The 24,798-nt window shown below is 34.5% G+C and overlaps 2 protein-coding genes across 7 annotated transcripts in view; one reads left to right on the top strand and one right to left on the bottom strand.

Moving 5' to 3' along the window:
• The window catches only part of LOC115212923 (PX domain-containing protein kinase-like protein), a 60,718-nt gene extending 56,575 nt beyond the window's left edge, over positions 1-4,143 (top strand). The window contains exon 14 of one of the 2 annotated variants that reach the window (XM_029781752.2): positions 3,470-4,143. In XM_029781752.2, coding sequence (XP_029637612.1) covers positions 3,470-3,780 — 311 coding nt within the window. In that variant the 3' untranslated portion in view covers positions 3,781-4,143. The remainder of the gene's footprint in view (positions 1-3,469) is intronic. The other variant, XM_029781761.2, reaches the window with a different exon arrangement.
• Positions 4,144-13,713: 9,570 nt separating this feature from the next.
• The window catches only part of LOC115219177 (CKLF-like MARVEL transmembrane domain-containing protein 7), a 77,570-nt gene continuing 66,485 nt past the window's right edge, over positions 13,714-24,798 (bottom strand). For all 5 annotated transcript variants that reach the window (XM_029789297.2, XM_036512602.1, XM_036512694.1 and 2 more), the window contains exons 2-5: positions 21,547-21,686; positions 17,083-17,256; positions 16,075-16,173; positions 13,714-13,941 (exon numbers count right to left, since the gene is read on the bottom strand). In XM_029789297.2, the coding sequence (XP_029645157.1) occupies positions 13,798-13,941; positions 16,075-16,173; positions 17,083-17,256; positions 21,547-21,669 (540 nt within the window). In that variant the 5' untranslated portion in view covers positions 21,670-21,686 and the 3' untranslated portion in view covers positions 13,714-13,797. The remainder of the gene's footprint in view (positions 13,942-16,074; positions 16,174-17,082; positions 17,257-21,546; positions 21,687-24,798) is intronic.

Genomic DNA, 24,798 nt, shown 5'->3' with positions numbered 1-24,798 from the left:
GCTAGGTAATCAATTCTGTCTAGATAGTTATCTAGAAGTCCTTGTAATTTATTTTTGTAGTCTTCCAGTTAGTAGGGCTTTTTTTTTTTTTTTTTTCAATATCAAGAAATGTATTGACTCAATTCTTGAAGTTGGAAAAGTGACTAAAGTTTCTTGACAGTAAATCTCTTTAAGAATCTTTTATTGTAATCTGAAAACTGGAAACTGAGTAGGATCAGAAACAATCTTACCCTTCCTTTAGAGTGCTAGGTTGAATTTTGCTCCCATTCATTTTCCATAGGAAGGTAAATTTTCCTTCTTTTTTTTTTTTCTGTAAGAAAAGTATTAATAGGCTCTAACAAATCCACAAATCTACTCTAGACATTTCTAGCTATAAAGACCTCACAGTGCAACAGAAAGAAATCTTACTGGGTTTATTTTCAAGCTACAATTCTTCAATAAAGTTTCAGAAATGTTTATAGCTTTTCCTTTTAAGTAAATGAAATTAACAATTTCGAGGACTGAGTACATATCTTTAGATTTGAAATATCTAGTTGCCAGGTGTTCATAGTAAATAATGCTGTGAACAATGAGAAACTCTGGCAAGACAGGAATCACTTTGTATGAGTGTAATGAATCCAATATTTCCCCCATCGTTGCATCTCCTCTCACTGTTGCAACAAAGATGAGTTTACACAGGGGAACAACAATATTTGTTAAGACTCTATCAAATATATATTTAATTTCAACATCATAAATTGTTTCTTTTAATGATACAAAGTCCAACATCTCTTTCAGAGGAAACAATGGACAAAAACTGCCAGTTGTGGGTTGTCTTATATGTCTAGATTTGTCAAGAGCTTAACTGAATACAAGGAAATTTTTTTTAATAATTTTGCATTTTGTCTGTAACATCAGCACTGATCTGAGAGATACACCTGTATAGCATGAAATTGGTATTTGTGCTATTAATCAATGAAGATATAATACTGCAACATCTTCAGTTATATTCTTAAATTTATTGTCAGAATATGGGCACATAGCATGAGCACTAGTCACTGACAACAAAACTAACTTCAGTTGTAGTAACAGCTTCCTTATTAAACATTGTTGATAGAGTCTGTTGGCTGTTTAGTGATGATTTTAGCACAACTTCGTTTTTCTCTAATTCTGATTTAGGTAGATCACCAAATGAAATTTTTTTTTATATTTGCTTGATAGTGATGGTTCAAGTTATTGGCTTTTGTGATGACAGAGTGACACATGACAAATAAAACATAAAGAAAGGTTTAATTTCTTCAATGAGGGATGCAAAACATACCTCCCACTCTGGCTATAAATTCCTGTTTTCATTATCATGTTATCACTTTTTTTTTAGAATTTGATGACGCTAACACAAAGTTTTCAGATACTTGTAAATACAACTTGTATCAGAAATATACTACTAGTTCCACCAACAAGCTCATATGTGTTATTTACAGTAAATCGAAGTACTTTTATTGTATTTTAACTGTTGATCTTTTAAAGTTATTTCACTGTTTCTTTTATCTTTCTTATAAATCTTTAAGAAATAAGTAGGGGTAAGGTAAGTAATTTGATCTCAGTTTTCCACTTTATTTTTTCTATAATTTCCTGTTTCTATCTTTCTTGGAAATGTCAACCAAAAAAAAAAAAAATGAATAGGTGTAAGTGACTACAAGTATATCATTTGTTGAAGGAGCTTTGGCTAATTTCAGAAACAATATATACAAGTTCTGTAGAAAAAAAGTCTAATTAGAAAATGGTTATTATGTCAAAGAATAATCTTTAGAAACCTCGCATTAAAACTTCTTTCTGATTTAATAAACTTTTGTTCTTTCTTAAACATAAGGTTGTATAGAAAACTTTAAATTTCTTAGAATTTAAAGGAAAATGCTTTTTTTTCTTTATATCTTGTGTTGACTTCAGAGGTCATTCATTGAATGCTTGAATGAAGATCCTATATCCAGAAAACTGATAAGATAGGGATTAAACAAGTTAACAGGGTGTCTTTACATATTCTCTTGAACTGCAAGAAATAGCAATCAATTTTCCTTAAATCACATTCAAAAGAATGACATATGAAATAATGTAGTCTTAAATACTTCTAAACAAAAGACTAAGGGGATGGTCACTGTTGAATTGATTTTGATCATAGGTCTGCCCAGTCAGAATTGACTTGCGGCCAAATAATAATCTTTGGATTAAACTTCATTTTTTGTTCTGTATTTAAACTCACAACAGCCATAGTTTTCCTGTGAGGAACAGTGAACTAGATATTATCTTTGACGTAAATAAGGAGCAGTGTCACACAGATTAATGGATTATGTGCATATCTTTTATCATACCCAACATAAGTTGATGGGAGAAGATTATATTAAAAAATTTGAAGTTATTTAGGAAAGCGGTTGGAAAGTTTCTTGAAAAGAAATTTGGCTGCTAAGATTGTCTTCATAACATTTTCCTTACTTACATGAGTTTTATCATCTAATGTAAGGGTGTCTGTTTTAGTAGGTCACTACAGTGAACTAATTTACTTTGAGGTTGGTTACTGATCAAATGCTGATTGAGCTAAATATAGTTCAGTAACATTTAATATCTGTATGCCTTGAATTGCTGAACTTATGAGCTTCTCTTAATCGGAAGCCTATGGTCACTAAGTGTGCTGAAGCTTAGCTGACCTAGGCTATCAGGAACAAAAGCATTCAGAGCCGGAAGAAAGTTGATATCTGAAATACAATTAAAATTTCTCAAAATTCAAACATCAGTATTAGCTGTTGAAGTAATGGCTGGTCAATGCTTTAAGAACCTAATTCCATTCATTTAGTGTCAACAACAACTTTATATCTAGTCATGGTTATAGTAATATTAGTTTGATAAGGTCAAACATACTAGTACTTTTATAGAAGTATCAAATAATCATGTCTTAGCTGTCATTTGGGTTTTACTGGGGTTTTTTTGAGGGGTAGGAGTGCTGTATTTGAAAACCATAGAGAGCATTTAGCAAGATTTAAAATAACATTTTGGAATTCGATTTGGGTGGTTTACCAGAAAAGTAGTTTCATTATCTCACTATTAAATTAGTTTATCTATAACAATATATTTTGTTTATAGTTAATTCTAAGGTAAAGTTTCCTTAAAGATTTCCAATATTCTTTGTTTTAATATTTGGTTGAAGAAAAGGCAGTGAGCTGGCAGAATCATTAGCACATTGGGCAAAATGCTTAGTGGTATTTTGTCTGTCTTTATGTTCTGAGTTCAAATTCTACTGAGGTTGACTTTGGCTTTCATCCTTTCAGGGTTGATAAAATAAGTACCAGTTGAGTACTGGGATCAATGTAATCAACTTATCCCCTCCCCCAAAATTGCTGGCCTTGTGCCAAAATATGAAATCGATATTTAGTTTGTAGATGCTTTCATGTAATGACGTATTTTTACTAAATTTTGTTTTATTTATTTATCTATTTTGTAGGCAATGGAACGGCATCTGCTGGTGTGCCTGGTACAAACTTTGCACCGGCAGCACCATCAATACAGTCGCCGCCGCCGCCACCTCCACCACCACCACCACTGATGTCATCAACTGTGCCAGTTGCTAAAAGCTCTAATGCTCCTCCACCACCAGCTCCTCCTCCACCTCCACCTGCTGCTTCAAATAAATCTACTACTGCAACTGCAGCACCTTCTAACGACCGTACTGCTCTGTTGAATTCCATCTGCGGCTTCAGTAAGGGTGGTTTAAAGAGTGTCAAGGTAAATGATCGGAGCAAGCCAAAAGTTTGAGGGGAAAGCTCAGAGGATCAGTGGGAAATTGGGAGAGTAAAAAGAGAGGAAGATTATTGAAATGTTTGCCTCATTTTCCACAATACTGTGACATTCTCCTTGTAAAATATTTTGTCCATTTTAAATTGGATTTGATTTGGGCAGAAATATGTCTGAAGGGATGGTCAAAGATGGGACAACTATGGCAGATAATTGGACATAATTTATCTCTAATTTTTTATTTTTTTCTCAACCAGTGTTGTATTTATTTACAAAATACTTCAGTAGAAATCCTTCGTATATTAGTAGTTTTTTTTTTAATTGTTCTTTCTGATTGTGGCTGTATGTATGCGTATAGATGATCATAGACACTTTGCAAATATATATATATATATATAATATATATATATATATATATATATTATATATATATATATATATATATATATTTAATGTTTTCTCCAATTGAGTTGAATATCTTACAATCAATTCCAAGGAATTTCAGAAGAAATAATTTGCATTGACTAACACAGTTACACTTTATGAAAGAATTATAATGATTTAAAGAACCTTTCTCTTTTAACACAAATGTTATCCAATTACAGAATGCGACAACCTGCTTCTGCAGGAATTATTCAGTTATAATCTAACAGTTATGTTGCAATAACTACTGTTATTGGTTATGGAGTAAATGAAAAATTTTATCATTAAGTTATTAAAAATGATGATCCCTATATAAGAATGTCTCCTGCTATTTCTATCTCTTCTGTCTTTTTTTTTTTAGTGTTGCTATCATACAGTGCATATTACAATAATGTAAAAAGATTAGATAAGCAAACCTCTAATATTCTCTACGCACTTATTCTTTCTCTAACTTTATTTTATTGTTGTCCCTATCACAAACATGTCTAATTACTCTGTGTAATGGAAAGTATGTTATAAAGCATCTAAATTTCTTATTTAATTGGGCATGTATTACTGAAAAGCTGTATTGGTATGTATATATATATATATAGCTAGATACAGACATATATACATACATACATGCAGTGTATGTATTTAACACATATATACATGTATAGGTGCATGCAATGTATGCTTGTGAGTGAAGTTTCTATTGCAATTCTTTGAATTTTCCTTAAAAAAAGAGACTGATTTCTTACAAAAAATCAAATGCTCTATTTCTAATATTTAGATAACAATATGTTGAAGTTAAGAAAATTATATTTTGAATTTACAAAGTGTAATTTCTGAGATTACTACCAAGTAAACTTATGATGATGGAAATAAATGTAATTCTATAATTTAGGTAAAGATGATGTATGTGTTGAAATAGTTGATCATAAATATTCTTTTTCTTAGAATTTTGAAATAAGAGTTAATAACTGCAACCTTGATAATAGTACATAATTTTTCATTCCTTTCTCAAACAACTATATTAAGCCTGTTATGTTTGCATTTGATGGAAGTTTTGATAGAACCCACCAATATTCCTTGTATTGAAATGTATGTAAGTACTCAACAACAAATAATTTTTATATTTATACCAGAGCGATCTTTCCTATTGATGTCACTATATTGTTTTAGCAATATTATCATACCTGAACCAGAAAGTAATGTTTGTTAATATATTGGAGCAGTTGTTTGTCAGATGCATATTATCAGCCACAGATATGTGACATAACACTTTTGGGGTTTTAAGCATTCACTGTCTCTGTTATTTTACGCATGTTTTCTTGTTATTTCTTGATTTGGGATTGTAAAAGCATAACCTTCAAACATGATCTAATGGCTACAAGCTAAAAAAAAGGTTACATATCATGTCAAAATTAGAATAATCCTTTCAAGTTTACAGTAAATCTACCTATTCATAACAATTTTTTGGTGTGCTGAGGGTTTCTCCTCCAGGTCTTTGTTGAGATGCATCAGTTCTCAGGTTGCATGGAATGTCATTAAAAGCTGAGTATTTTTAGGGAGTTTACACCCAACTTGTAAAGTTGTGTTTGCTTCACTTTTGAGCCCTTAGTTAATGTATTTCTTTTTACTAATGATGTTAAGTAGATAGTAACTTAATGGTACCATATGGGACTCAGTAGTTATCTAGATTGATTGGAAGTCACTCTTCTTTCCTTTTGGAATAGAGCCTGTCGATTTCACTATTTCCCTGGAAGCTTCTAATTGATGTCAGGATCATGCAGGTTTAATATCAATGGAGAAAATTTCCTCTAGTCCACACAAGTATTCCGATTGTTGATACTATAAATTGTACTGCAAATGCATTGTAGGATATTATCTTGTGAGAGAAAACCTCTGACTTACATATTTTTTAAGTCTGTTGAAATATTCTTATATGTGTATGGACATGTATTTTCATGAATCTGTGAATGATCTGATTTTATTTTTTAAATTTCTCTGCAAGTGTAAAAGTGTTGATTACTAACCTAAAAACAAGGTTCTGTCTTTGGAATTTAGACATTTAGATGGTCGTACATACATATTGTATGTATAAGTATGAATGCCATTGCATCTGTATATTTTGGTCTAGTTATGTTTACATATGCATATGTTTGTATGTCTACAAATGTGGATTTGCATTTGTTACAGGTTTTCACAGTTCTATTAATGGCTTGTAATATTTATTTCCTACTTAACCATGTTCTTTCTGGTTTTATGAAGTCCATCTTCTCAAAATTGATACCGAGATAGTTACACATTGAAGTGTCCCAATAATTACACGTATAACATTAAAGCTATCATCAAGGTATATTATGTACAGATTCCTCCTTAGTTTGTCATATGTTTTGTTTTTTACAGGTATATCAGTGTGATTAAGAAGCTTGCTTTGCAACCATATAGTTTCATGCTCAGTCCTTGCACAGCATCTTGGGCAAGTGTCTTCTACTATACTCCTGGGCTTACTAATGCCTTACGAGTGAATTTGGTTGACTGAAATGATGTGAAAGCCCATTGTGTATGTATGTGTGTACATAAATGTTTGGTTGTCTCCCCCTGCCCTCAACTCTTGTCAATCGGTGCTTACATCCCCCATAACTTAGCAGTTTCAGCAAAAGAGACTGATAGAATAAGTACCAGACTTAAAAAGTAAATACTGGGTTCAATTCAACTAAACCCATCAAAGCAGTGCCCCAGCATGGCCACAGTCCAATGACTGAAACGAGTTAAAGATGAAAAAATTTGATGTTGCTGTGCAACTGATTTCCACTGCTGCACTTTTCTCTTGTCTGTCACAAATCCTTATATCTGATCTACATTTTACTGAGATTTTCACAGGAACATTCCATGAGTATTCTTTCATGTTATTTATTTCTGTATGTTTGTATGTATGTATGATGCATGCGTATACATGCTTTTTTTTTACCTCTTTGAATTTTTCCTATAAAGAAGGCATTAGTTTCTAACTAAAAACAAAGCTCCATCATTGGAATTTTGATGACAAAGCAACTGTAGAGTTATATACTGGATTTCAGAAAAAAAACTTTGTTCTACTTACAGATCGAATTTACAGAATACAAGTGAGAGGGTCTCTATTTTAGTCTGAAAACCTCAGTTTTTCCCACACTATCACTTTGTCAAGCACACCAGTGATTGGTACAAATGTAAACTTATAATTTGGATAGAGAAGTTGTAGGGTTCAAAGCAGTTGACTATAAATATCTTCTTTCTTTTTAATTTTGAATGAAATGTCCACATCTTCTAGGCAGCCAACTTCCACAAACTGGACATAGTTTTTTTTTTCTTGACTGCTCCAAACAGCTAAATTAGGCATTTAGTAAAAGTTTTGATGGAAGTGTTCCATTAATATACCTTACATTGGAATATATGGGTGTTTTCAACATCAGAAATATTTTTATATTTGTTTCAGGAGAGTTCTTTCAGATGACAATGTTTGTTGTAGCAACTATATATGTATATGTAGTATGTGTGTGTGTATTTTTCCCATGGTTTATTTAAATTATTCTATGCAGAATTCAAGCCAGTCACTAACAGAGTGTAAGGCTTCTTTGTTTGAGCCAAGGTAATTCCAGGGCTCGTAAGTTTGAGAGTGCTAGTTTGTTTATACATATATGGGAGTGTCTGTGATGTTTTTATAGACATTTTTATTTGTGAAAATGTAAGTGATAATGTGTTGACTGTTTTCAATAACATTTCAGTTTTCTAAGCATTGAATTTAAAACTATCAGCATAACATTGTATTTTTTTTATACCACTACTTAGAAACACTAACTGTGGTTGAGACAGATGAGACACAATAGCTCCTGACTTGATGTTTTATCTTAATTAGTTTGGTATTTCACTTATCTGAGTTCAAGATGTGCTAGGAACTTTGACTTCCATACTTCTTGAGCTGATAAAAAATCAAATACACAATATGTATCAATATCATATTGGACCAATCCAGTTGACTACATCCTTTCTCTATCAAAATTGACTTTGTGCCTAGTCAGAAGAAATCAATATTAATTATGTCAGTAAGACAGTGAGCTGGCAGAATCGTTAGCATGCTGAGCAATCTGCTTAGTGGCATTTCGTCTTTACATTCTGAGTTCAAATTCTGCTGAGGTCAACTTTGCCTTTCATCCTTTCGAGGGTGATAAAATAAGTACCAGTTGAACAGTGGGGGGGGGTCGATCGAATCAACTTGATCCCTCCCCCAAAATTGCTGGCCTTGTGCCAAAAATTTGAAACCAATATTTCTTTTGTCAGTGGTTTTTTTACCTGGTGACATTTTTCAAATTAATTTTTTTTTATTGATGGATACAACTATCAGATTGTTACAATATTCTAATGTTTTAGGTATATTTGATGTTCAAAAAGAATTTTGGTATTTAGATATGGTACCTAAGAGCGTTAGTGTTCATGTTTGGGTTTTATTACTAAACTGGATAGAAAATCCAAAGAAATTATCATCATGTTTGATCATATTTCTGAGAATTCAAAAGTTTGTAATAAAGTTACCTATTAAATTTCTGAAGCTTTTTTTAATTTACTTTGGCAGTATAGAGGTGACACATTTCAAGCTCCCTGGGTAGTATTATGTAATATTCACTCGTAAGCTCTTTCTGGGGAAGAATTTTCCTCTTATTTATTTATTTTTCCAAATTGAAACTTCTTAATTACTGTTTAAACAAGCTGGTTACTTTTTGTTTTTGACATATAAATATGTCCTATTATATATTTCAATAGCTATTATATATTGGAATTCTGACTTATTGATATAACATTACTTTATACTTGAGAATATGAGTTTTCTAATGGTTATTTTGGCTTCAGTTTATGGGGCTGATGAAATTCATGTCTATTATACTGTGATCTAAATCATTAAGGAAAGCTGGTGTGTCTTTTCCTGAAATAAATCAAAGGAATAGAATGCCAAATGTCAATATTTCTGTAGGATTTGTGGCTGATTTATATGTTTAAAGAAAAGCAACAAATATCCTCAGTTTTATGGTTCTGTTCAAGTTGTTTAATTTCTTTTAATAATTTAATGAAATTTTATTGATTTGAATAAAGTTTAAATTAAAATGGATTCCTGTTGTTTTTATTAATAAATTGTTTCTTGTAAATTGTAAATAACAGCATCATACCCGTTAATATTGAATTAGATTATTAAATTCATGCCTAAAGAATACAACAAAGTTTTATCTTTGAAACTTTTACAATTATGATAGTTATAATCATCATCATCGTTTAACGTCCGCTTTCCATGCTAGCATGGGTTGGACGGTTTGACTGGGGTCTGGGAAGCCTAGAGGCTGCACCGGGCCCAGTCTGATCTGGCAGAGTTTCTACAGTTGGATGCCCTTCCTAACGCCAACCACTCCGTGAGTGTTGTGGGTGCTTTTTACATGCCACCGGCACAGTGCCAGGCGAGGCTGGCAATGGCCATGATCGGTTGGTGCTTTTTACGTGCCACTGGCACGGAGGCCAGTCGGGGCGGCGCTGGCAACGGCCACGAAATGAATCTGAATAAATAATTCAACTCAGTAAGCCAACTACAAAGATAAATCTACCACTGAGGTCGAAAGAATCTTTAATGATCCTACAATAGCAAAAAAATATACCACAGGTTGACACCTATATGTCAAACTGAACGGTGTTTTATTTCCAAAAGGAATATTGTAAGTGATATTTAAGCAATAAACAGTTCTTTGGCTTTTGCATTTGATGACTTGCTTTACGTATTTTATTTTGATTTTCACTGACGTAGTGGTAAGAAATGCGGGATAAGTAACATTAGTTTCGAATAAAATTATAATTGGAAGTTTTAACCACCCGATGGACAGGCAAACAGAAACTGCTACTCAATAAAGGTGCAAAAATGCTTAGGGAAGTCTCTCTTTGCTCAAAAAGATTTGAAACTCGGGGGTGAAATAACACAATGTGCAATAAAATAACATAAGGCATGTTCTTTGCAAATCAATTTTATCACAAAATTTGAACAATACCACTTATTTTCTTAAGTTGGATGAGAAACGTTAGGCAAGGTTTTAGATGTAAACCCCCAAATTTTCCACATTTTATAAGCAATCAATTAGTCTTTTCTACTTTCAATTGAATTTTGTTGAGAACATCTTCAGAAAATTGAGTAATCACCAGTTATTTATCTGCTTTATTTTCACTTTTTTGTTCACTTAAAGTAGCTGCCTTTTCCCAGTAGTTTTTCATGTCAGCTGGTTTATTACACAAAAAACAGCTGTAAGAACACATTTGACCACGAATGCACGTGGTTGATTACAGTTAACTAAAGTTAGTGATATCGATTTTTTTTGCCGATTACAAACGTGTGAAAATGCAGAAATGAATACAGTTGTTTGTGGTCTAATATTTAAACCAAAATGAGACTATTTACAAATAGCAAGCTTTATTTACATATATCTGTCATTTAAATGTGAAAACGTGCAAATGAATTGTTTAGAATGTCGGTTAATGAATAGGATGGCAGAAGAAACAGGACAAAAAGATTACAAAGAAGTTGGAGGGGAATGGGATAGAGTACCTGCATCAACTTGCTATAAAAACAGTTAGTAGTTTTACCTTGTCCTTATTCTTTGTGAAGAGTGCAATTTGATTTTAACAGTTATTTTTTCAAAGCTATAATGGAAGTAACAAAGGAGCATATTTGCCATATTTTGCATTATGAGCACAACAGAAAGTGTGAGAAATACTAATGCAGTATATGGGGATCAGACAATAAGCATAAGCCAGTGTCAATAGTTTTTCCAGAAATTTTGAGCTGGAAACTACAGCCTAGAAGACAAGCCTCGATGAGGATGTCCTGCAAACCCTAGTGGAACAAAATCCCACTGTAATTGTTGAGGAACTAGCAGAGAAGCTTGGATTTGGTCATTCAACAATTCAATGACACCTGCATGTTATCAGAAAAGTCAGTAAATTGGGTCAACGGGTTTTTCACAAAAGTTCCCAAGTCTAATCACAAATGAACCCTTTTTGGACCAAATAGTGAGTGGTGACAAGAAATAGGTTCTCTATAAAAATGTCAAGCACTGAAAACAGTGGGTAGGGAAAGGAGAAACATCTGCACCCCAGGCTAAAGAAGGTCTTCACCCATGTAAGGTGTTGTTATCTGTTTGTTAGGATATGAAAGGTTTAGTTCAATTTGAACTTTTAAACCCAAACCAAACAATAACAAAGGAGATCCACTGTGAGCAGCTTAAGTCAGTACTATAAAAAAAAGGACCATCTTTGGTTTCAAGATAAAATGTGTTCTACCATCAGGATAATGCTCAGCCACATACAACAAAGATGACATTCCAAAGGCTGGAGCAGTTTGAATGGGAAACGATGCCCCACCCACCATATTCACCAGACATTGCTCCATTTGATTATCATTTATTGTGCTGTCTTCAAAATCATTTGGATGGAAAAAATATGAATTCTGTAAACAAGGTGAGCACAGTACTGGAGGAGAATTTGGGAAGAGGGGCCTTCCAAGTCTACCAGATAGATGGAAGAGCATTGTAGAAAATGAAGGAGAGTATATTTTAGATTAAAAAAGAACTTAGTTTATCTAAATTTTGAAAAATAAAAAACGTATAAAAATACACATTTTTTATGGGATGACCCAATATATATATGTATATATAAAGTGGTCGGTGTTTGAAAGGGCATCCAACTGTAAAAACCATGCCTAGCTGACCTTGCCTGTGCTTGTACCACATAAAAAGCAGTCAGTGCACTCTGTTGAGTGGTTGGTGTTAAAAAGGGCATCCAGCCATAAAAACCCTACCAAAACAGACACAGAAGCCTGGTGCAGGCTCCTGTCAAACTGTCCAACCCATGCCAACATGGAAGGCAGATGTTAAATGATGATATATATATATATGTTTCTTAGAATGTAAGGAATGGAAAAAGTAAATAAAGACTACATATGTTTCATAGTTAAATTATATTTGTTATATAACTTGTAACATACACAAAACCCATTTAGCTAATCCTCTGGTTTGATTACTGTCAAGTCTTATGCATTATTGTTTTTGTGCTGTGGCTACATTGCTCAATCATTTATTCATCTCCATGTGATGATGTAAACAATTCAAAGGTATTTGGACCTGAGGATTAGCTAAATGGGTTTTTGTATGTGTTACAGGTCATGTAACAAATATCATTTAATTATGAAATATATGTAGTTGTTATTTACCTTTCCTATTTCTTCCATTCTTAGATTTTTACTTGAATATTTAGCAATTTTACATAGCTGCTAAACTGAATGTTGTATTGTGACTGTCAGTTTATCAAAATTTCCATTGATTTCAATATGGGATAAAGCATATAACATACAATGGTTATTATCATATAGTGTCCACCTTCTATAATAGCTGTGGACTTGCTTGAAGCTTACTAACCTCCTATACCAGGATCTTTTGGATTGTACTACCCTGTAACTATATATGTGTGTGTGGGTGTTTGTGAAAGCATAAGGCCTAGTGATTAGGATATTTGACTCATGATCATAATGTCATGGATTCAGTTCTATCCTTAAACAAGATATTTTATTTCATGCTATCACTCAGCTGCAAATGAGTACCAGGTGAAAACTGAAGCAGCTCTCTCTCTCTCTCTCTTTCTCTCTCTCTCTCTCTCTCCTTTGAACTGTCACATACTGAATACACTATGGAATCAAAGGGCGTGAGAATCAATATGGTATGTCTGCCTGCTTCCAACTATAAAGGCACCTAAAAACCTCTAGCAAAAGTATAGTACGTGTTACCAAGTCATATTTACCTCTGGGTGATGGCTGGCTTTTATACATATATGCTTATACAAGATATGATTTAGTTCAATAATTAACTTTAAGTATATTAACTCAATTTCACTTTATGAATTATATGATTGTTCAAATACATATTACATAACTTAACTTATAATTATGATTTGTAATATTCATTTTAGTCACATAGTTCCTTATGGAATGGTAGATTCTTCTCAGTCCAACTTGTTATGATACTATCTCTCTTTCAACCTCATGAGAAAAATATTGCTTTGCAATATTAATATTAAAATCCAATTTTGATTAAGCTCACTAAATGAAATAAAAACACTAGAGAAAGACAAAGTTCTGGAAAGATTTATTTTATATACAAATACAATTTCATTCTGATAGACACACTTGCATATTAATATATATATATATATATATATATATATATATGATATACTCATGTATATTATGTAAACTGTATATGTATAAGCATGTATATTATTACATGTGTTGTATATTTACATACACATACAAATGAATACATTCTTATAACATACACAGGTAAATATCTAAATATATTTGTATATATTTAGCATGTACATGGATATATTGATACATGTATGCATATGTATATATAAAAAAAAACAGAGTGATAAATTGATATACATATATATATAAATGAATTATATTTATATATAATATAAATGTAGGTATAAAATTATATCAAATGTTTTTTAAAAAATGTATTATATTTATTACAAAAGGAGACAGAAAGGTTGTGATTCAACTGGAGGAACTTATACATTGGGATTACTTGGTGGTTCTGATGTAGTTGGTTGTGGTCTTCCAGCTGAAGAATTTGAGCCACGACTATCTGACCAATCACGGAATAGAAGAATTGATTCAACGCCATATAGGACAGTAGCCATAATGGTAAATATCTGGCAAAATAAAGATACATACATGTAAAACATTATTATCTCTCTATATATATTATCTCTATATATATAAAGCTGAAGTTGTCTGTGTATGGCAGGCTTGATAGAATTCAACTAACACTGTCTCCTCCGAGACCCTGTGGGGCAAGTTGACCAAAATTGAGAGTATGATAGAAGAAGACTTGCTCTTCCTTCCGCAGAAGAAAAAATTCAAATCGAACCATGTTAACACCAAAAATTATTTACATCAAAAAGGTGCTTTTTTTTTCTATGAAAATCCCTATTTTTTACGATTTTTTTACTGCTACGCTGCCATTTTTCGGTGTATTTCAACCAGAAAAATGTTTACTTAAAGAGAATAACAAGCTACATAATGCAAAATTTTTTCTTTTCAAAAATTCCAATTCTAAAGGGTCGAAACAAACCCGAGCAATGCCGGGCGATACTGCTAGTTAATAATATTACTGTATCAACCAAACTATTGGATGTTGTTATACATTGCTGGTCACAATGTTGTGACTTCTGAATGATGCCACACTGCTGGTTAGGCAAGCTAGCTAACATTCCTCCTGAATGTGATGCCAGTAAATGGGTAACCATTTACAGCTGAGTAGACTGGAACAACATGCGATGGAAGTGTTTTGCTCAAGAACACAATACACCACTGGTCTGGGAATCAAAACCATGATCTGAAGATCTTGCATGCAACACCTTAACCACCAGGTACATGCCTTCTTATTAATTAATAATACATGTGTATATATTGCCCTCTAGCAAGTACATGATAATTAATCTATCCGTTTGTCTGTCTGTCTCTGTCTCTTTTTCTCTCGCTCTCTTTGTCTCTCTCTCTATATATATATACATATATATATATTAGAGAGAGAGAGAGAGATAGTAATGCAGATAAATACAATTAGGCTTCACACACACACATGCACACATGCAAACACACACACACACACACACACACTCACATAACATAATTATTTCTCAAATGATACATGATCTGAAATTTGAGAGAGGGAATTAGTTAACTAAATTGCTCCCAAGTTATCGTAACCATTGGCAATGTTTGCAGCAAAAGAAAAAAGATTCTTTCAAATATTTGTATTTGAGAGGAAACTCTGATTTACCCATGCTAACATGGTATAAAAATTTAATTTCAAAGACTAACAATGAAGTCACGGATAGGACACTTAACCCTTTCGTTACCAACCTGGCTGAAACCAGCTCTGGCTCTGAGGTACAAATGTCTTGTTTTCATAAGTTTTGAATTAAAATCTTCCGCCAAACCTTAATCACAATTTATATTCCTAACACTAGCTGAAAGATAACTAAGTTATTTTACTAAATTCTTTGTTATATTTAAAGTAATTGAAAGAAACACAGAGCATCTCAAAATAAATACAGTAACGAAAGGGTTAATTAATGGTTTTAAATTTTGGCACAAGGCCAGCATTTTGGAGAGTAGGTAAGTTGATTACATCACCCCCGGTGATGAACTGTTACTTATTTTATTGACTCTGAAAGGATAATAGACAAAGTCCTTTGTGGAATTTCAACTCAGACATAAAGACAGATGAAATGCCGCTTAGCATTTTGCCCAGCGTGTTAACAATCCTGTCATCTTGCTGCCTTGTGAGACTTAACTCTTTTATTCTTTTATTTGTTTCAGTCATTTGACTGTGGCCATGCTGAAGCACCATCTTTAGTCGAACACATCAATCCCAGGACTTATTCTTTGTAAGCCTAGTACTTATTCTATCGGTTTCTTTTTGCCGAATCACTAAGTTATGGGGACATAAACACACCAACATTGATTGTCAAGCGATGGTAGGGGGACAAATACAGACAAACAAATATATACATATATATACGAGAGGCTTCTTTCAGTTTCCATCTACCAAATCCGTGCACAAGGCTTTGGTCACCCTGAGGCTATAGTAGAAGACACTTGCCCAAGGTGCCACACAGTGGGACTGAAACTGGAACCATGTGGTTGGTAAGTAAGCTACTTGCCACACAGCCACCCCTGTGCCTATAATGCTTAGAATGTGTTACAGTACCAAGATCAAAATCTTTCTAAATAATGAAATAAAATTCCTTTGAACATGAAATATTTGTGAAACTCACAGTGGCTGCTACTATGCTACTTCGGCTGTAAGCTCTAATTGCAGCAATGATACCAGCAGACAACAAACATATTGTAAATATACTGTAGAGTATGGCTTCCTGGAAAAGAATAAAAATTAAAAAGAAAACATTGTGAATAGATACAATTTTTAATGATTTTTTTTTAAACATACAAACAAGGTTTTAGAGTTTAGGAGGATATGGAAAGGACACCCATGTGTGTGTGATTAAAATATTAGTGACAGGACTTGACTCTTTGGACTCCATATAAATTTTTGCTGTTAAAATTTTATGTTCAATAAATTGGCTATATTTTTAAAATACACAAAATATTGTAACAATATTTTTACACAATTCTTAATCATATTCAATTATAAAAATATAATACATTTTTTTAAATATTGAATAGGTATGAGGGTCCAGTTGAGTAAAATAGGAATCAAAGGGTCTATAGGCAAAAAGTGGTTGAGAACCTACTGTTGTAGATGCTCCTTCATTGGGTCATGATAAAAAATATTCTAAGTAAATGATATTAACAAAAAATAATAAAGAGATAACGTAAAGTATAAAAGCCATCTCAATATGGCTAACCGCTAAGGGTGGGTGTTACTGTAGCTTTTATCCCCAGGAGATCATCGTCTCCAGCTGGCTTTAGGCACACTTTCTGTGCCCTTATGGTATTTGCAAAGGGAGGTCATCCCTCTCTCGTAAACCTAAGTGATACACACGGGCTGCAGTTTCTAGGTATTTGCCTGTCTTCGGCGTACGGCAATCACCGGTTTACGATGACGGTTGACCTGTTTGCAAATACTTATTGTTTTTCCCAGTAACTTCCGTCACTGATTTCGAAAAACTGTCTGCAAGCAATAATAAATCTCTGAACGAGATGTAAACAGTAACCGCTCGACAACGTAAAGTATACTAGCCATCTCAATATGGCTAACCACTAAGGGTGGGTGTTACTGTAGCTTTTTTATAAAGAGATATAGAAAACAAAAATATACTCACTGCTACATGAAAACGGTGGGCATTCTGATTATTGAAGGCATTGCAGATGTGGAAGAAGAAAGACAGGAGACTCCAAGCAAATGCAGAAATAGCAACAAACTGCACCCATGCACCGCCCCAACGTGTCCACCAGGGGTTGATACAAGCACAGATGAAAGCAATCAGTGTGAAGACCTGAAATAAACATTGATAAGTATTGTTTGTTTGTTTTTTTTAATTTCATGTTAGTATTTCTGTTAGCCCAGGGCCATCCTAGTCAAGCAAATGTGTTGCAATGTAACCAACTATTTTCAGATGTTTATCTGTTCTACCTTTATATAAAAATAGCTGTTAAGTCACCTTCAAATGTTTAACTGTTATTTCTAGCCGACTGAGTACATATGTAAAGGCTTTTTCATTGTCTCATATCTTTATCATCACCAATGGTGTCAATGGTGACATTATTTTTACCCTTATAATCATCAACAAAGATGCGGGATGGTAAAATCACCAGTTTCAGACAATAAACTGCAACAGCTTACTTCTCATTATATTCTGAGTTCAAATATTGCTAGAGTAGACATATTACAAATTTACTTTTATTCTTTTATTCTTACACTTTTTATAGTCATTTGACAGCAGCCATGCATGAGCACTGCCTTAAAGGGTTTTAGTTGAAGAAATCAACCCCAGAACTTTGTAAGCCTCATACTTATTCTATCGGTCTATTTTGCTGAACCACAAGGTTACAGGGACATAAACACACCAGCATTGGTTGTCAAGCAATGGTGAGGTGACAAACACAGACACACATGCACATAAATATATACATGTATATATATATATATATATATATATATATATATATATATATGAAAGGCTTCTTTCAGTTTCCTTCTACCAAATCCACTTACAAGGCTTTGGTAGGCCTGAGACCATAGTAGAAGACACTTGTGCTATGCAGTGGGGCTGTATCCAGAACCATGTAGTCAGGAAGCAAGCTTCTTACCTGTGCCTTTAGGCATAAAATTTTCAAATTTTTTAATATAAAGTGAAATAGAAAAAAACAAAGTAACTAAGGATTATCTATATTTGCAAATAGTAAGTGCAACAAGTTTACAAAGTTATATTCTGTTTGGTCAGTTCTGATTGAATAGACCTATTATCAAAGGTGTTCCTCCTTCCAGAATTAATAAAATAAGTACCAATCAACTACAAGAAAGGGCAATCTTATTGTGTAAGCTCCTTCCTGCACAGTTTTGGGCCCAGTGTTTATGTTAAAAAATATAATAATCATCAACGTCTAATTGTCATCCATGTTGCTACTGTTGTCATCAGTGTAAAATATTCGACAATGTAAAGACATTTACAAATTGTGAGTAAAACTTAATTACATGTAAAGTAAGATAACTACTGGTTTCAAATTTTGACACAAGGCCAGCAATTTTGGAGAAGGGATGAGTCAATTAAATCAGACCCAGTATTTAACTGGTAATCATTTTATAAACCCTGTAACGATGAAAGGCAAAGTCAACCTTGGTGGAATCTGAACTCAGAATATAATGACATGAAATACCGCTAAACATTTTACCCAGCATGCTAACAATTCTGTCAGCTTGCTGTCTTAAGAAGGAAAATATTAAATATAAAAAGTAAATGGATTGCCTTTGGTTTCAGCAATGAATATTCAGTTACTCAATCAACTTCTTCAGTTTCTTTCCACCCAATTTCACTCACAAGGCCTTGGTTTGATCCAGAGCAATGGTAAAAACTATTGCCCAATATACCATGCAGTGGGAACAAACCTGGGGCCTCGTGATTGTGAAGCAAACTTTTTAATCACTTGGCATGTTGTGTCCATTAGAAAGTGCAAGAACAAAATGTTTTTAACACTACTTTGGAATTTTTCAATCTAGAAAAAGTCTTTGATAGGAAGGTTTTACTTGCTAAAATCTTGAGGTTGTCAAAAAAATTTGGTGAAGATTAAGATTGATGAAAGCAGTTTTGGTTATATATACAGGGAATATTCTCCCTAAACCATGCACTTGTGTGTGTGTACATACATGTTTTACTACTGGTAAAGGAAAAATGTGTGTGCAGATATTTTCAAAATGAAACTGGATTATTTTAATTGAAGAATTTTGATTTGAGTGATGATTATTTGCATAGATGTGCATATACTTTGCAAAAAAATACAAAATTTGCACACAATGCAAATTTCTGCACACACAAGTAAGGTCAAGATTGGTAGCAAATTCAACGAATAATTTAATGTTCAAGTAAGTGTTTGTCTGGACACTGTTGAAAGCTACTGGAAGGAAAAGACTTATAGTTCAAAGGCCCAAAGTTCAACATGGCAAAGACCAAAGTAAGACCTAAGGCAATGAACTGGCAGAATTGTCGGCAAGCCAAGCAAAATGCTTAGTTGCATTTTGTCCAACTTTATGTTCTGAATTCAAATTACACTAAGGTCAATTTTTTTCTTTCATCCCTCCAGGGTTGATAAAACAAGTATCATGAGAACACTGGGGTTGATGTAATCAACTTACCCCGTCTCCTGAACTTGCTGGCCTTGTGCCAAAGTTTGAAACTAATATAAGTATAATACCTAAAATTTGGGGGATAGAGTATAGAGATTAAGATCAACCTCAATACTGGATGGGCACTTTATTTTATGAAGGATAAAAGGCAAAGTTCACATCTGAAAGATTTGAACAAAGAACATAAAGATGTGATTAAATACCATAGGTTTTGTTACTTCTGACAGTTCAATGTCTATTACTAAATAATAAACATAATTTGTTTACTACAAAGGTTTTGACACATTTCATACAAGTTTTTGCCAACTTCTTAGGAGAAAAAGTCGACATGGAAACAATGGTTGATAAACCAACTTTTCATGTTTCACAAGATCATCTTCATAAGAACAGACTTGGGTCTAAACCACAATATATATATATATAAATTATGAACAATACTTCAATAAAAAAGACAAAATGACATAACAGATGCTGCATGAACACTCAAAACTTAGAAATCACCTGAATGTGAGCCAAAAAGAAATTTAAGGTTGCAGAGTTGAACAACCAAAGAGCTATTTCCGTCCTATATTTATGCATGTTGTAATGATACAAGCTGAAAAGGATATTTTGACTATTTACTAGTGGATTCAGTCTGTTGGAAAGATGTACTCTTTCTCTTTACTCTTTTACTTGTTTCAGTCAGTTGACTGTGGCCATGCTGGAGCACTGCCTTTAGTCGAGCAAATCGACCCCAGGACTTATTCTTTGTGAGCCTCGTACTTATTCTATCAATCCCTTTTGTTAAACCGCTAAGTTACGGGGACGTAAACACACCAGCATCAGTTGTCAAGTAATGTTGGGGGGACAAACACTGACACACAAACACACACACACACACACACACACACACACACACACACACACATGCTGGGCGAAATGCGTAGCTGTATTTTGTCTGCTATTACGTTCTGAGTTCAAATTCCGCCGAGGTCGACTTTGCCTTTCATCCTTTCGGGGTCGATAAATTAAGTACCAGTTCACTGGGGTCGATGTAATTGACTTAATCCGTTTGTCTGTCCTTGTTTGTCCCCTCTGTGTTTAGCCCCTTGTGGGTAGTAAAGAAATATATATATATCTATATATATACATAGGCCTTCTTTTCAGTTTCTGTCTACTAAATCCACTCACAAGGCTTTGGTCAACCCGAGGCTATAGTAGAAGACACTTACCCAATGTGCCACGCAGTGGGACTGAACCCGGAACCATGTGGTTGGTAGGCAAGCTGCTTACCACACAGCCACTCCTGCGCCTATGTAGTAATATCTTGTGTACATCAGCTCTTGCTATACTCTGAAACTTTCTTATAAACTAAAATTCCTCATTTAAAAGAGGATATTCAATTCAGTCTTCCCCAATCACTAATATACACTATATTTTTTAAAGATATTTGTATATTGTCTCATAAAGTTTATCCTTTATATAAAGAGAAATACACAAGTACTTTCACCTTATTTACACCTTAGCCAATATATTTTTATATGGTAAACAACCTAATACTAACAAAGTCACCAAGGTTATGTAACCTATCGTCTTAATTTCATTGTTATTCTAGATGTTAACTTTCCCAGTATGTCTTGTATTCCTAAATTTCTGGTTTTCTGTTGGTATACCATGACTACAAAGTGTTAACATCAAAATCCCCACCCAAATACAGAGATCCCATCAATAAAAAATATTGTCTCTATATGAAATAAATGTATGTACAGATATTAAAAATAACAAATTGTAATTTTTGGACAGTGTGCTCTGCAATACATATGAATGAGATAAATAAAGAATTCTTGAAGTGAAATAAGAAAAATGTTAATCAAGGTAATTAACTTCTGTTGGGTTGGTTATGAAAGAGTTTGATATTTTGTATTACAAGCTTAAGTTGTGATGGTCACTAAAGAATGATACTTACTATCTGTAGCACTTTCAGAACTCCACGCTGGGACATTAAATAAGACAAATCTAATCTTCCTGAAAGATTCAGGTTGGGCCCTCCAGACTGTTTTGGTATGGTTCCATAGCCAGCAGAAGACATTGCTGATGATGATGAAGCTGAAATATGCAAAACAACATACTTAGAAATAGGTTTTCATAACACGAAAAGTATTCAAAAGATAATGGGGAAAAAAAGCACCTCTATCTCAGAATTGATGAAGAGGACCCATACCGAACTTGACTAACCTTGCTTCAAGACCCAACGATGGAACAATGGTTGTCAGTAGCGACAATTGTTAATCTCAATAATGTTTGAGTGGAAAGAGGGGGTCTTTGTATATGTACCTAAAGGTATCTGTATCTATGCATGCATGCACACATGTATGCATACACATGCATGTACACATGCACACACACATAAATGTTTTACTGAAACAAGTAATAGAGTAAGAGTATATATATATATATATATATATATCATCATCATCATCAACATCATTTAACGTCCGCTAGCATGGATTGGATGATTTGACTGAGGATTGGCGAACCAGATGGCTGCACCAGGCTCCAATCTGATCTGGCAGAGTTTCTACAGCTGGATGCCCTTCCTAACGCCAACCACTCCGAGAGTGTAGTGGGTGCATTTACGTACGTGCTACAGGCACGAGGGCCAGTCTGGCGGTACCCGCAATGGCCACGTTCAAATGGTGCTTTTTATGTGCCACCTGCACATAAGTCAGTCCAGCGGCACTGGCAACGACCTCGCTCGAATGTTTTGTTCACGTACCACTGGCACAAGTGCCAGTAAGACAATGTGGGTAACGATCACGCTCAAATGGTGCTTTTTACATGCCACCAGCACAGAAGCCAAACAGCTCATAGCACTCCATTGGCACGGATGCCAGTCATCGAATTTGGTTCAATTTCGATTTCAAATTCGACACACACATAAATACATATGCCATGTTATGGGCCCTTAACTCTTTGGAGTTGTTGCAGTGACATTGTGACATGCAGCCCATCTTGGGCACTTTTTAGACTTATTGGTGTGTACCAGACGGACAAAAAGAAAGAGTGAAAGAGAAAGAGAGACAAAAATAAAAAAATTAAGAAAAGGAAGAATCAACGCCAGTGCAAGGGTGATACTTTATTTATCAACTCTGAAAAGATGAAATGCAAAAGTGACTTTGGCAATCTTTCAACTCAGAGTGCAGAGGACTGGAACGATTAGTACAAAGTAATCTATTTGATACATTCACTGCCTACATGTATGTATGTACATGTGTGTGTGTGTGTATGTTTCTATGTATGTATATGTATATATATGTATGCATGTGTGTGTGTGTGTGTGTGTGTATGTATCTATCTCTGTATTTATGTAAATATGTAATGTATGTTTGTATCATCATCATCAGCAGCAGCATCGTTTAAGGTCTGTTTTCCATGCTAGCATGGGTTATGTAATCCACTGGTATGTTGCTGTCGGTACTGTAATATTCTTGTCGCCACTAATATATTGTGGCGGTATTCTACGTCTAATTATCTTTGACCCATCTATCGTGCTATCGCTGATGGTTCTGCAAGACAATGACTTTGAAACATCTACCTTGATGATAACTCAAACTCTGTATATCACACGTAACTGACACTGACTCATACAACTACAACGACTCTACTACTAAAGCGACTGATGATTGACTGTCACATGGTCAGGTCGTCGGCGACAAAACCAGCTCCCCCACCAATTCCACTTGGTGAGGAGGGTGTGTATTGGACACCCTGCAAGACTAAAAACAAGACATGTAAAAGGGAGGAAGAACTTTTAAGAGTCAATGGCCAACCAATTATATATACATATATATATATAGTTGGCTGAATTTTGGATATGTGTGCTAAGTGTGTGTTTGGTATGGTGAGTGTTGGGTGTGTGTGTGTTTGGTATGTGTGTGTGTCTGTATATATATTTATTTACATTTTTAATTCTTGAATAAATGTGCGTTGCCGGTGGCACGTAAAAAGCACCATCCGATCGTGGCTGTTTGCCAGCCTCGTCTGGCACCTGTGCCGGTGGCACGTAAAAAGCACCCACTACACTCATGGAGTGGTTGGCGTTAGGAAGGGCATCCAGCTGTAGAAACACTGCCAGATCAGACTGGGCGTGGTGCAGCCCTCTGGCTTCCCAGACCCCAGTTGAACCGTCCAACCCATGCTAGCATGGAAAGCAGACGTTAAACGATGATGATGATGATGATGATATTGCATGTACATGTTTTATATATATATATATATATTTGTATTTTTACTTCTTTTATTGTATCTGATTTGTTTGTTTTTGTGGATGTAGTTAAAAGGTTAGATGGAGCTCCTAGGAGAAGGTAACTCTGAATTCAAATCCTTCACTGCTGTCTTGCAGTTAGCCTTTGGTTGGGCAAAAACTGGGAGAAGGACACTCTGATATAAAACCACTAGAGAGGTTAAACTCCAGGATAATAAAACATGCGACCTCCATAATCACCCAGTCATCTTGCCTTGGTTTGTCACTGGTTATCAGATTTTGCAGGAAGAGTGGGTGCTATACATGTCGTACAAGAGTGTAGCATTGATATTTAAATGTACAGATATCTCTTCAAGTCCCACAGCGATGGAATAGTGGCAAGATGTGCAGGCTTAATGGGCTGGGAGCACATAGTCACGAATCTGCACTTGGGTGGCTCAGGGCCCATCTAACATTGCTGCATTGTTGAAAGAACAGCAGTATGTTTTGGTGGGGTCGAGAGCATCAGAGCAGCCCTCTCTAGGATAGCACTGCTCACCCAGAAATCTGGGAAAGGTCTAGAAAAGGTGACCCAAACAAAAGCCTGTTCTACCATTAAGCCGGTCAGCAACTTGCAGCTGACAGCTGTTCACTACAGCAGGAGGAATACGAAGAGAAAACATGCAAGCAAGAAACATAAATTATGGGTAGCTGTATGGAATGTCAGGACACTTCTTGATCATGAAGGGTCAAGTAACCCTGAATGGTGAACTGACATAATAGCCAAGGGGTTGGCTCGGTATAACATCAACATTGCTGCACTCTCTGAAACTTTGTTGAGTGATGAAGATCAGTTGACAGGAACAGATGCTGGATACACTTTCTTTTGGAAGGGTAAACCAAAGGGTGAAAAACAAGTAGGGGGTGTTGACTTTGCCGTTCATACCAAGTTAACCCACAAAATTGAACAACCTA

This window comes from Octopus sinensis, linkage group LG1, assembly GCF_006345805.1.
Source record: "Octopus sinensis linkage group LG1, ASM634580v1, whole genome shotgun sequence".
NCBI classification, from domain to species: Eukaryota; Metazoa; Mollusca; class Cephalopoda; order Octopoda; family Octopodidae; genus Octopus; species Octopus sinensis.
This window is presented reverse-complemented; position numbering and strand designations above follow the sequence as displayed.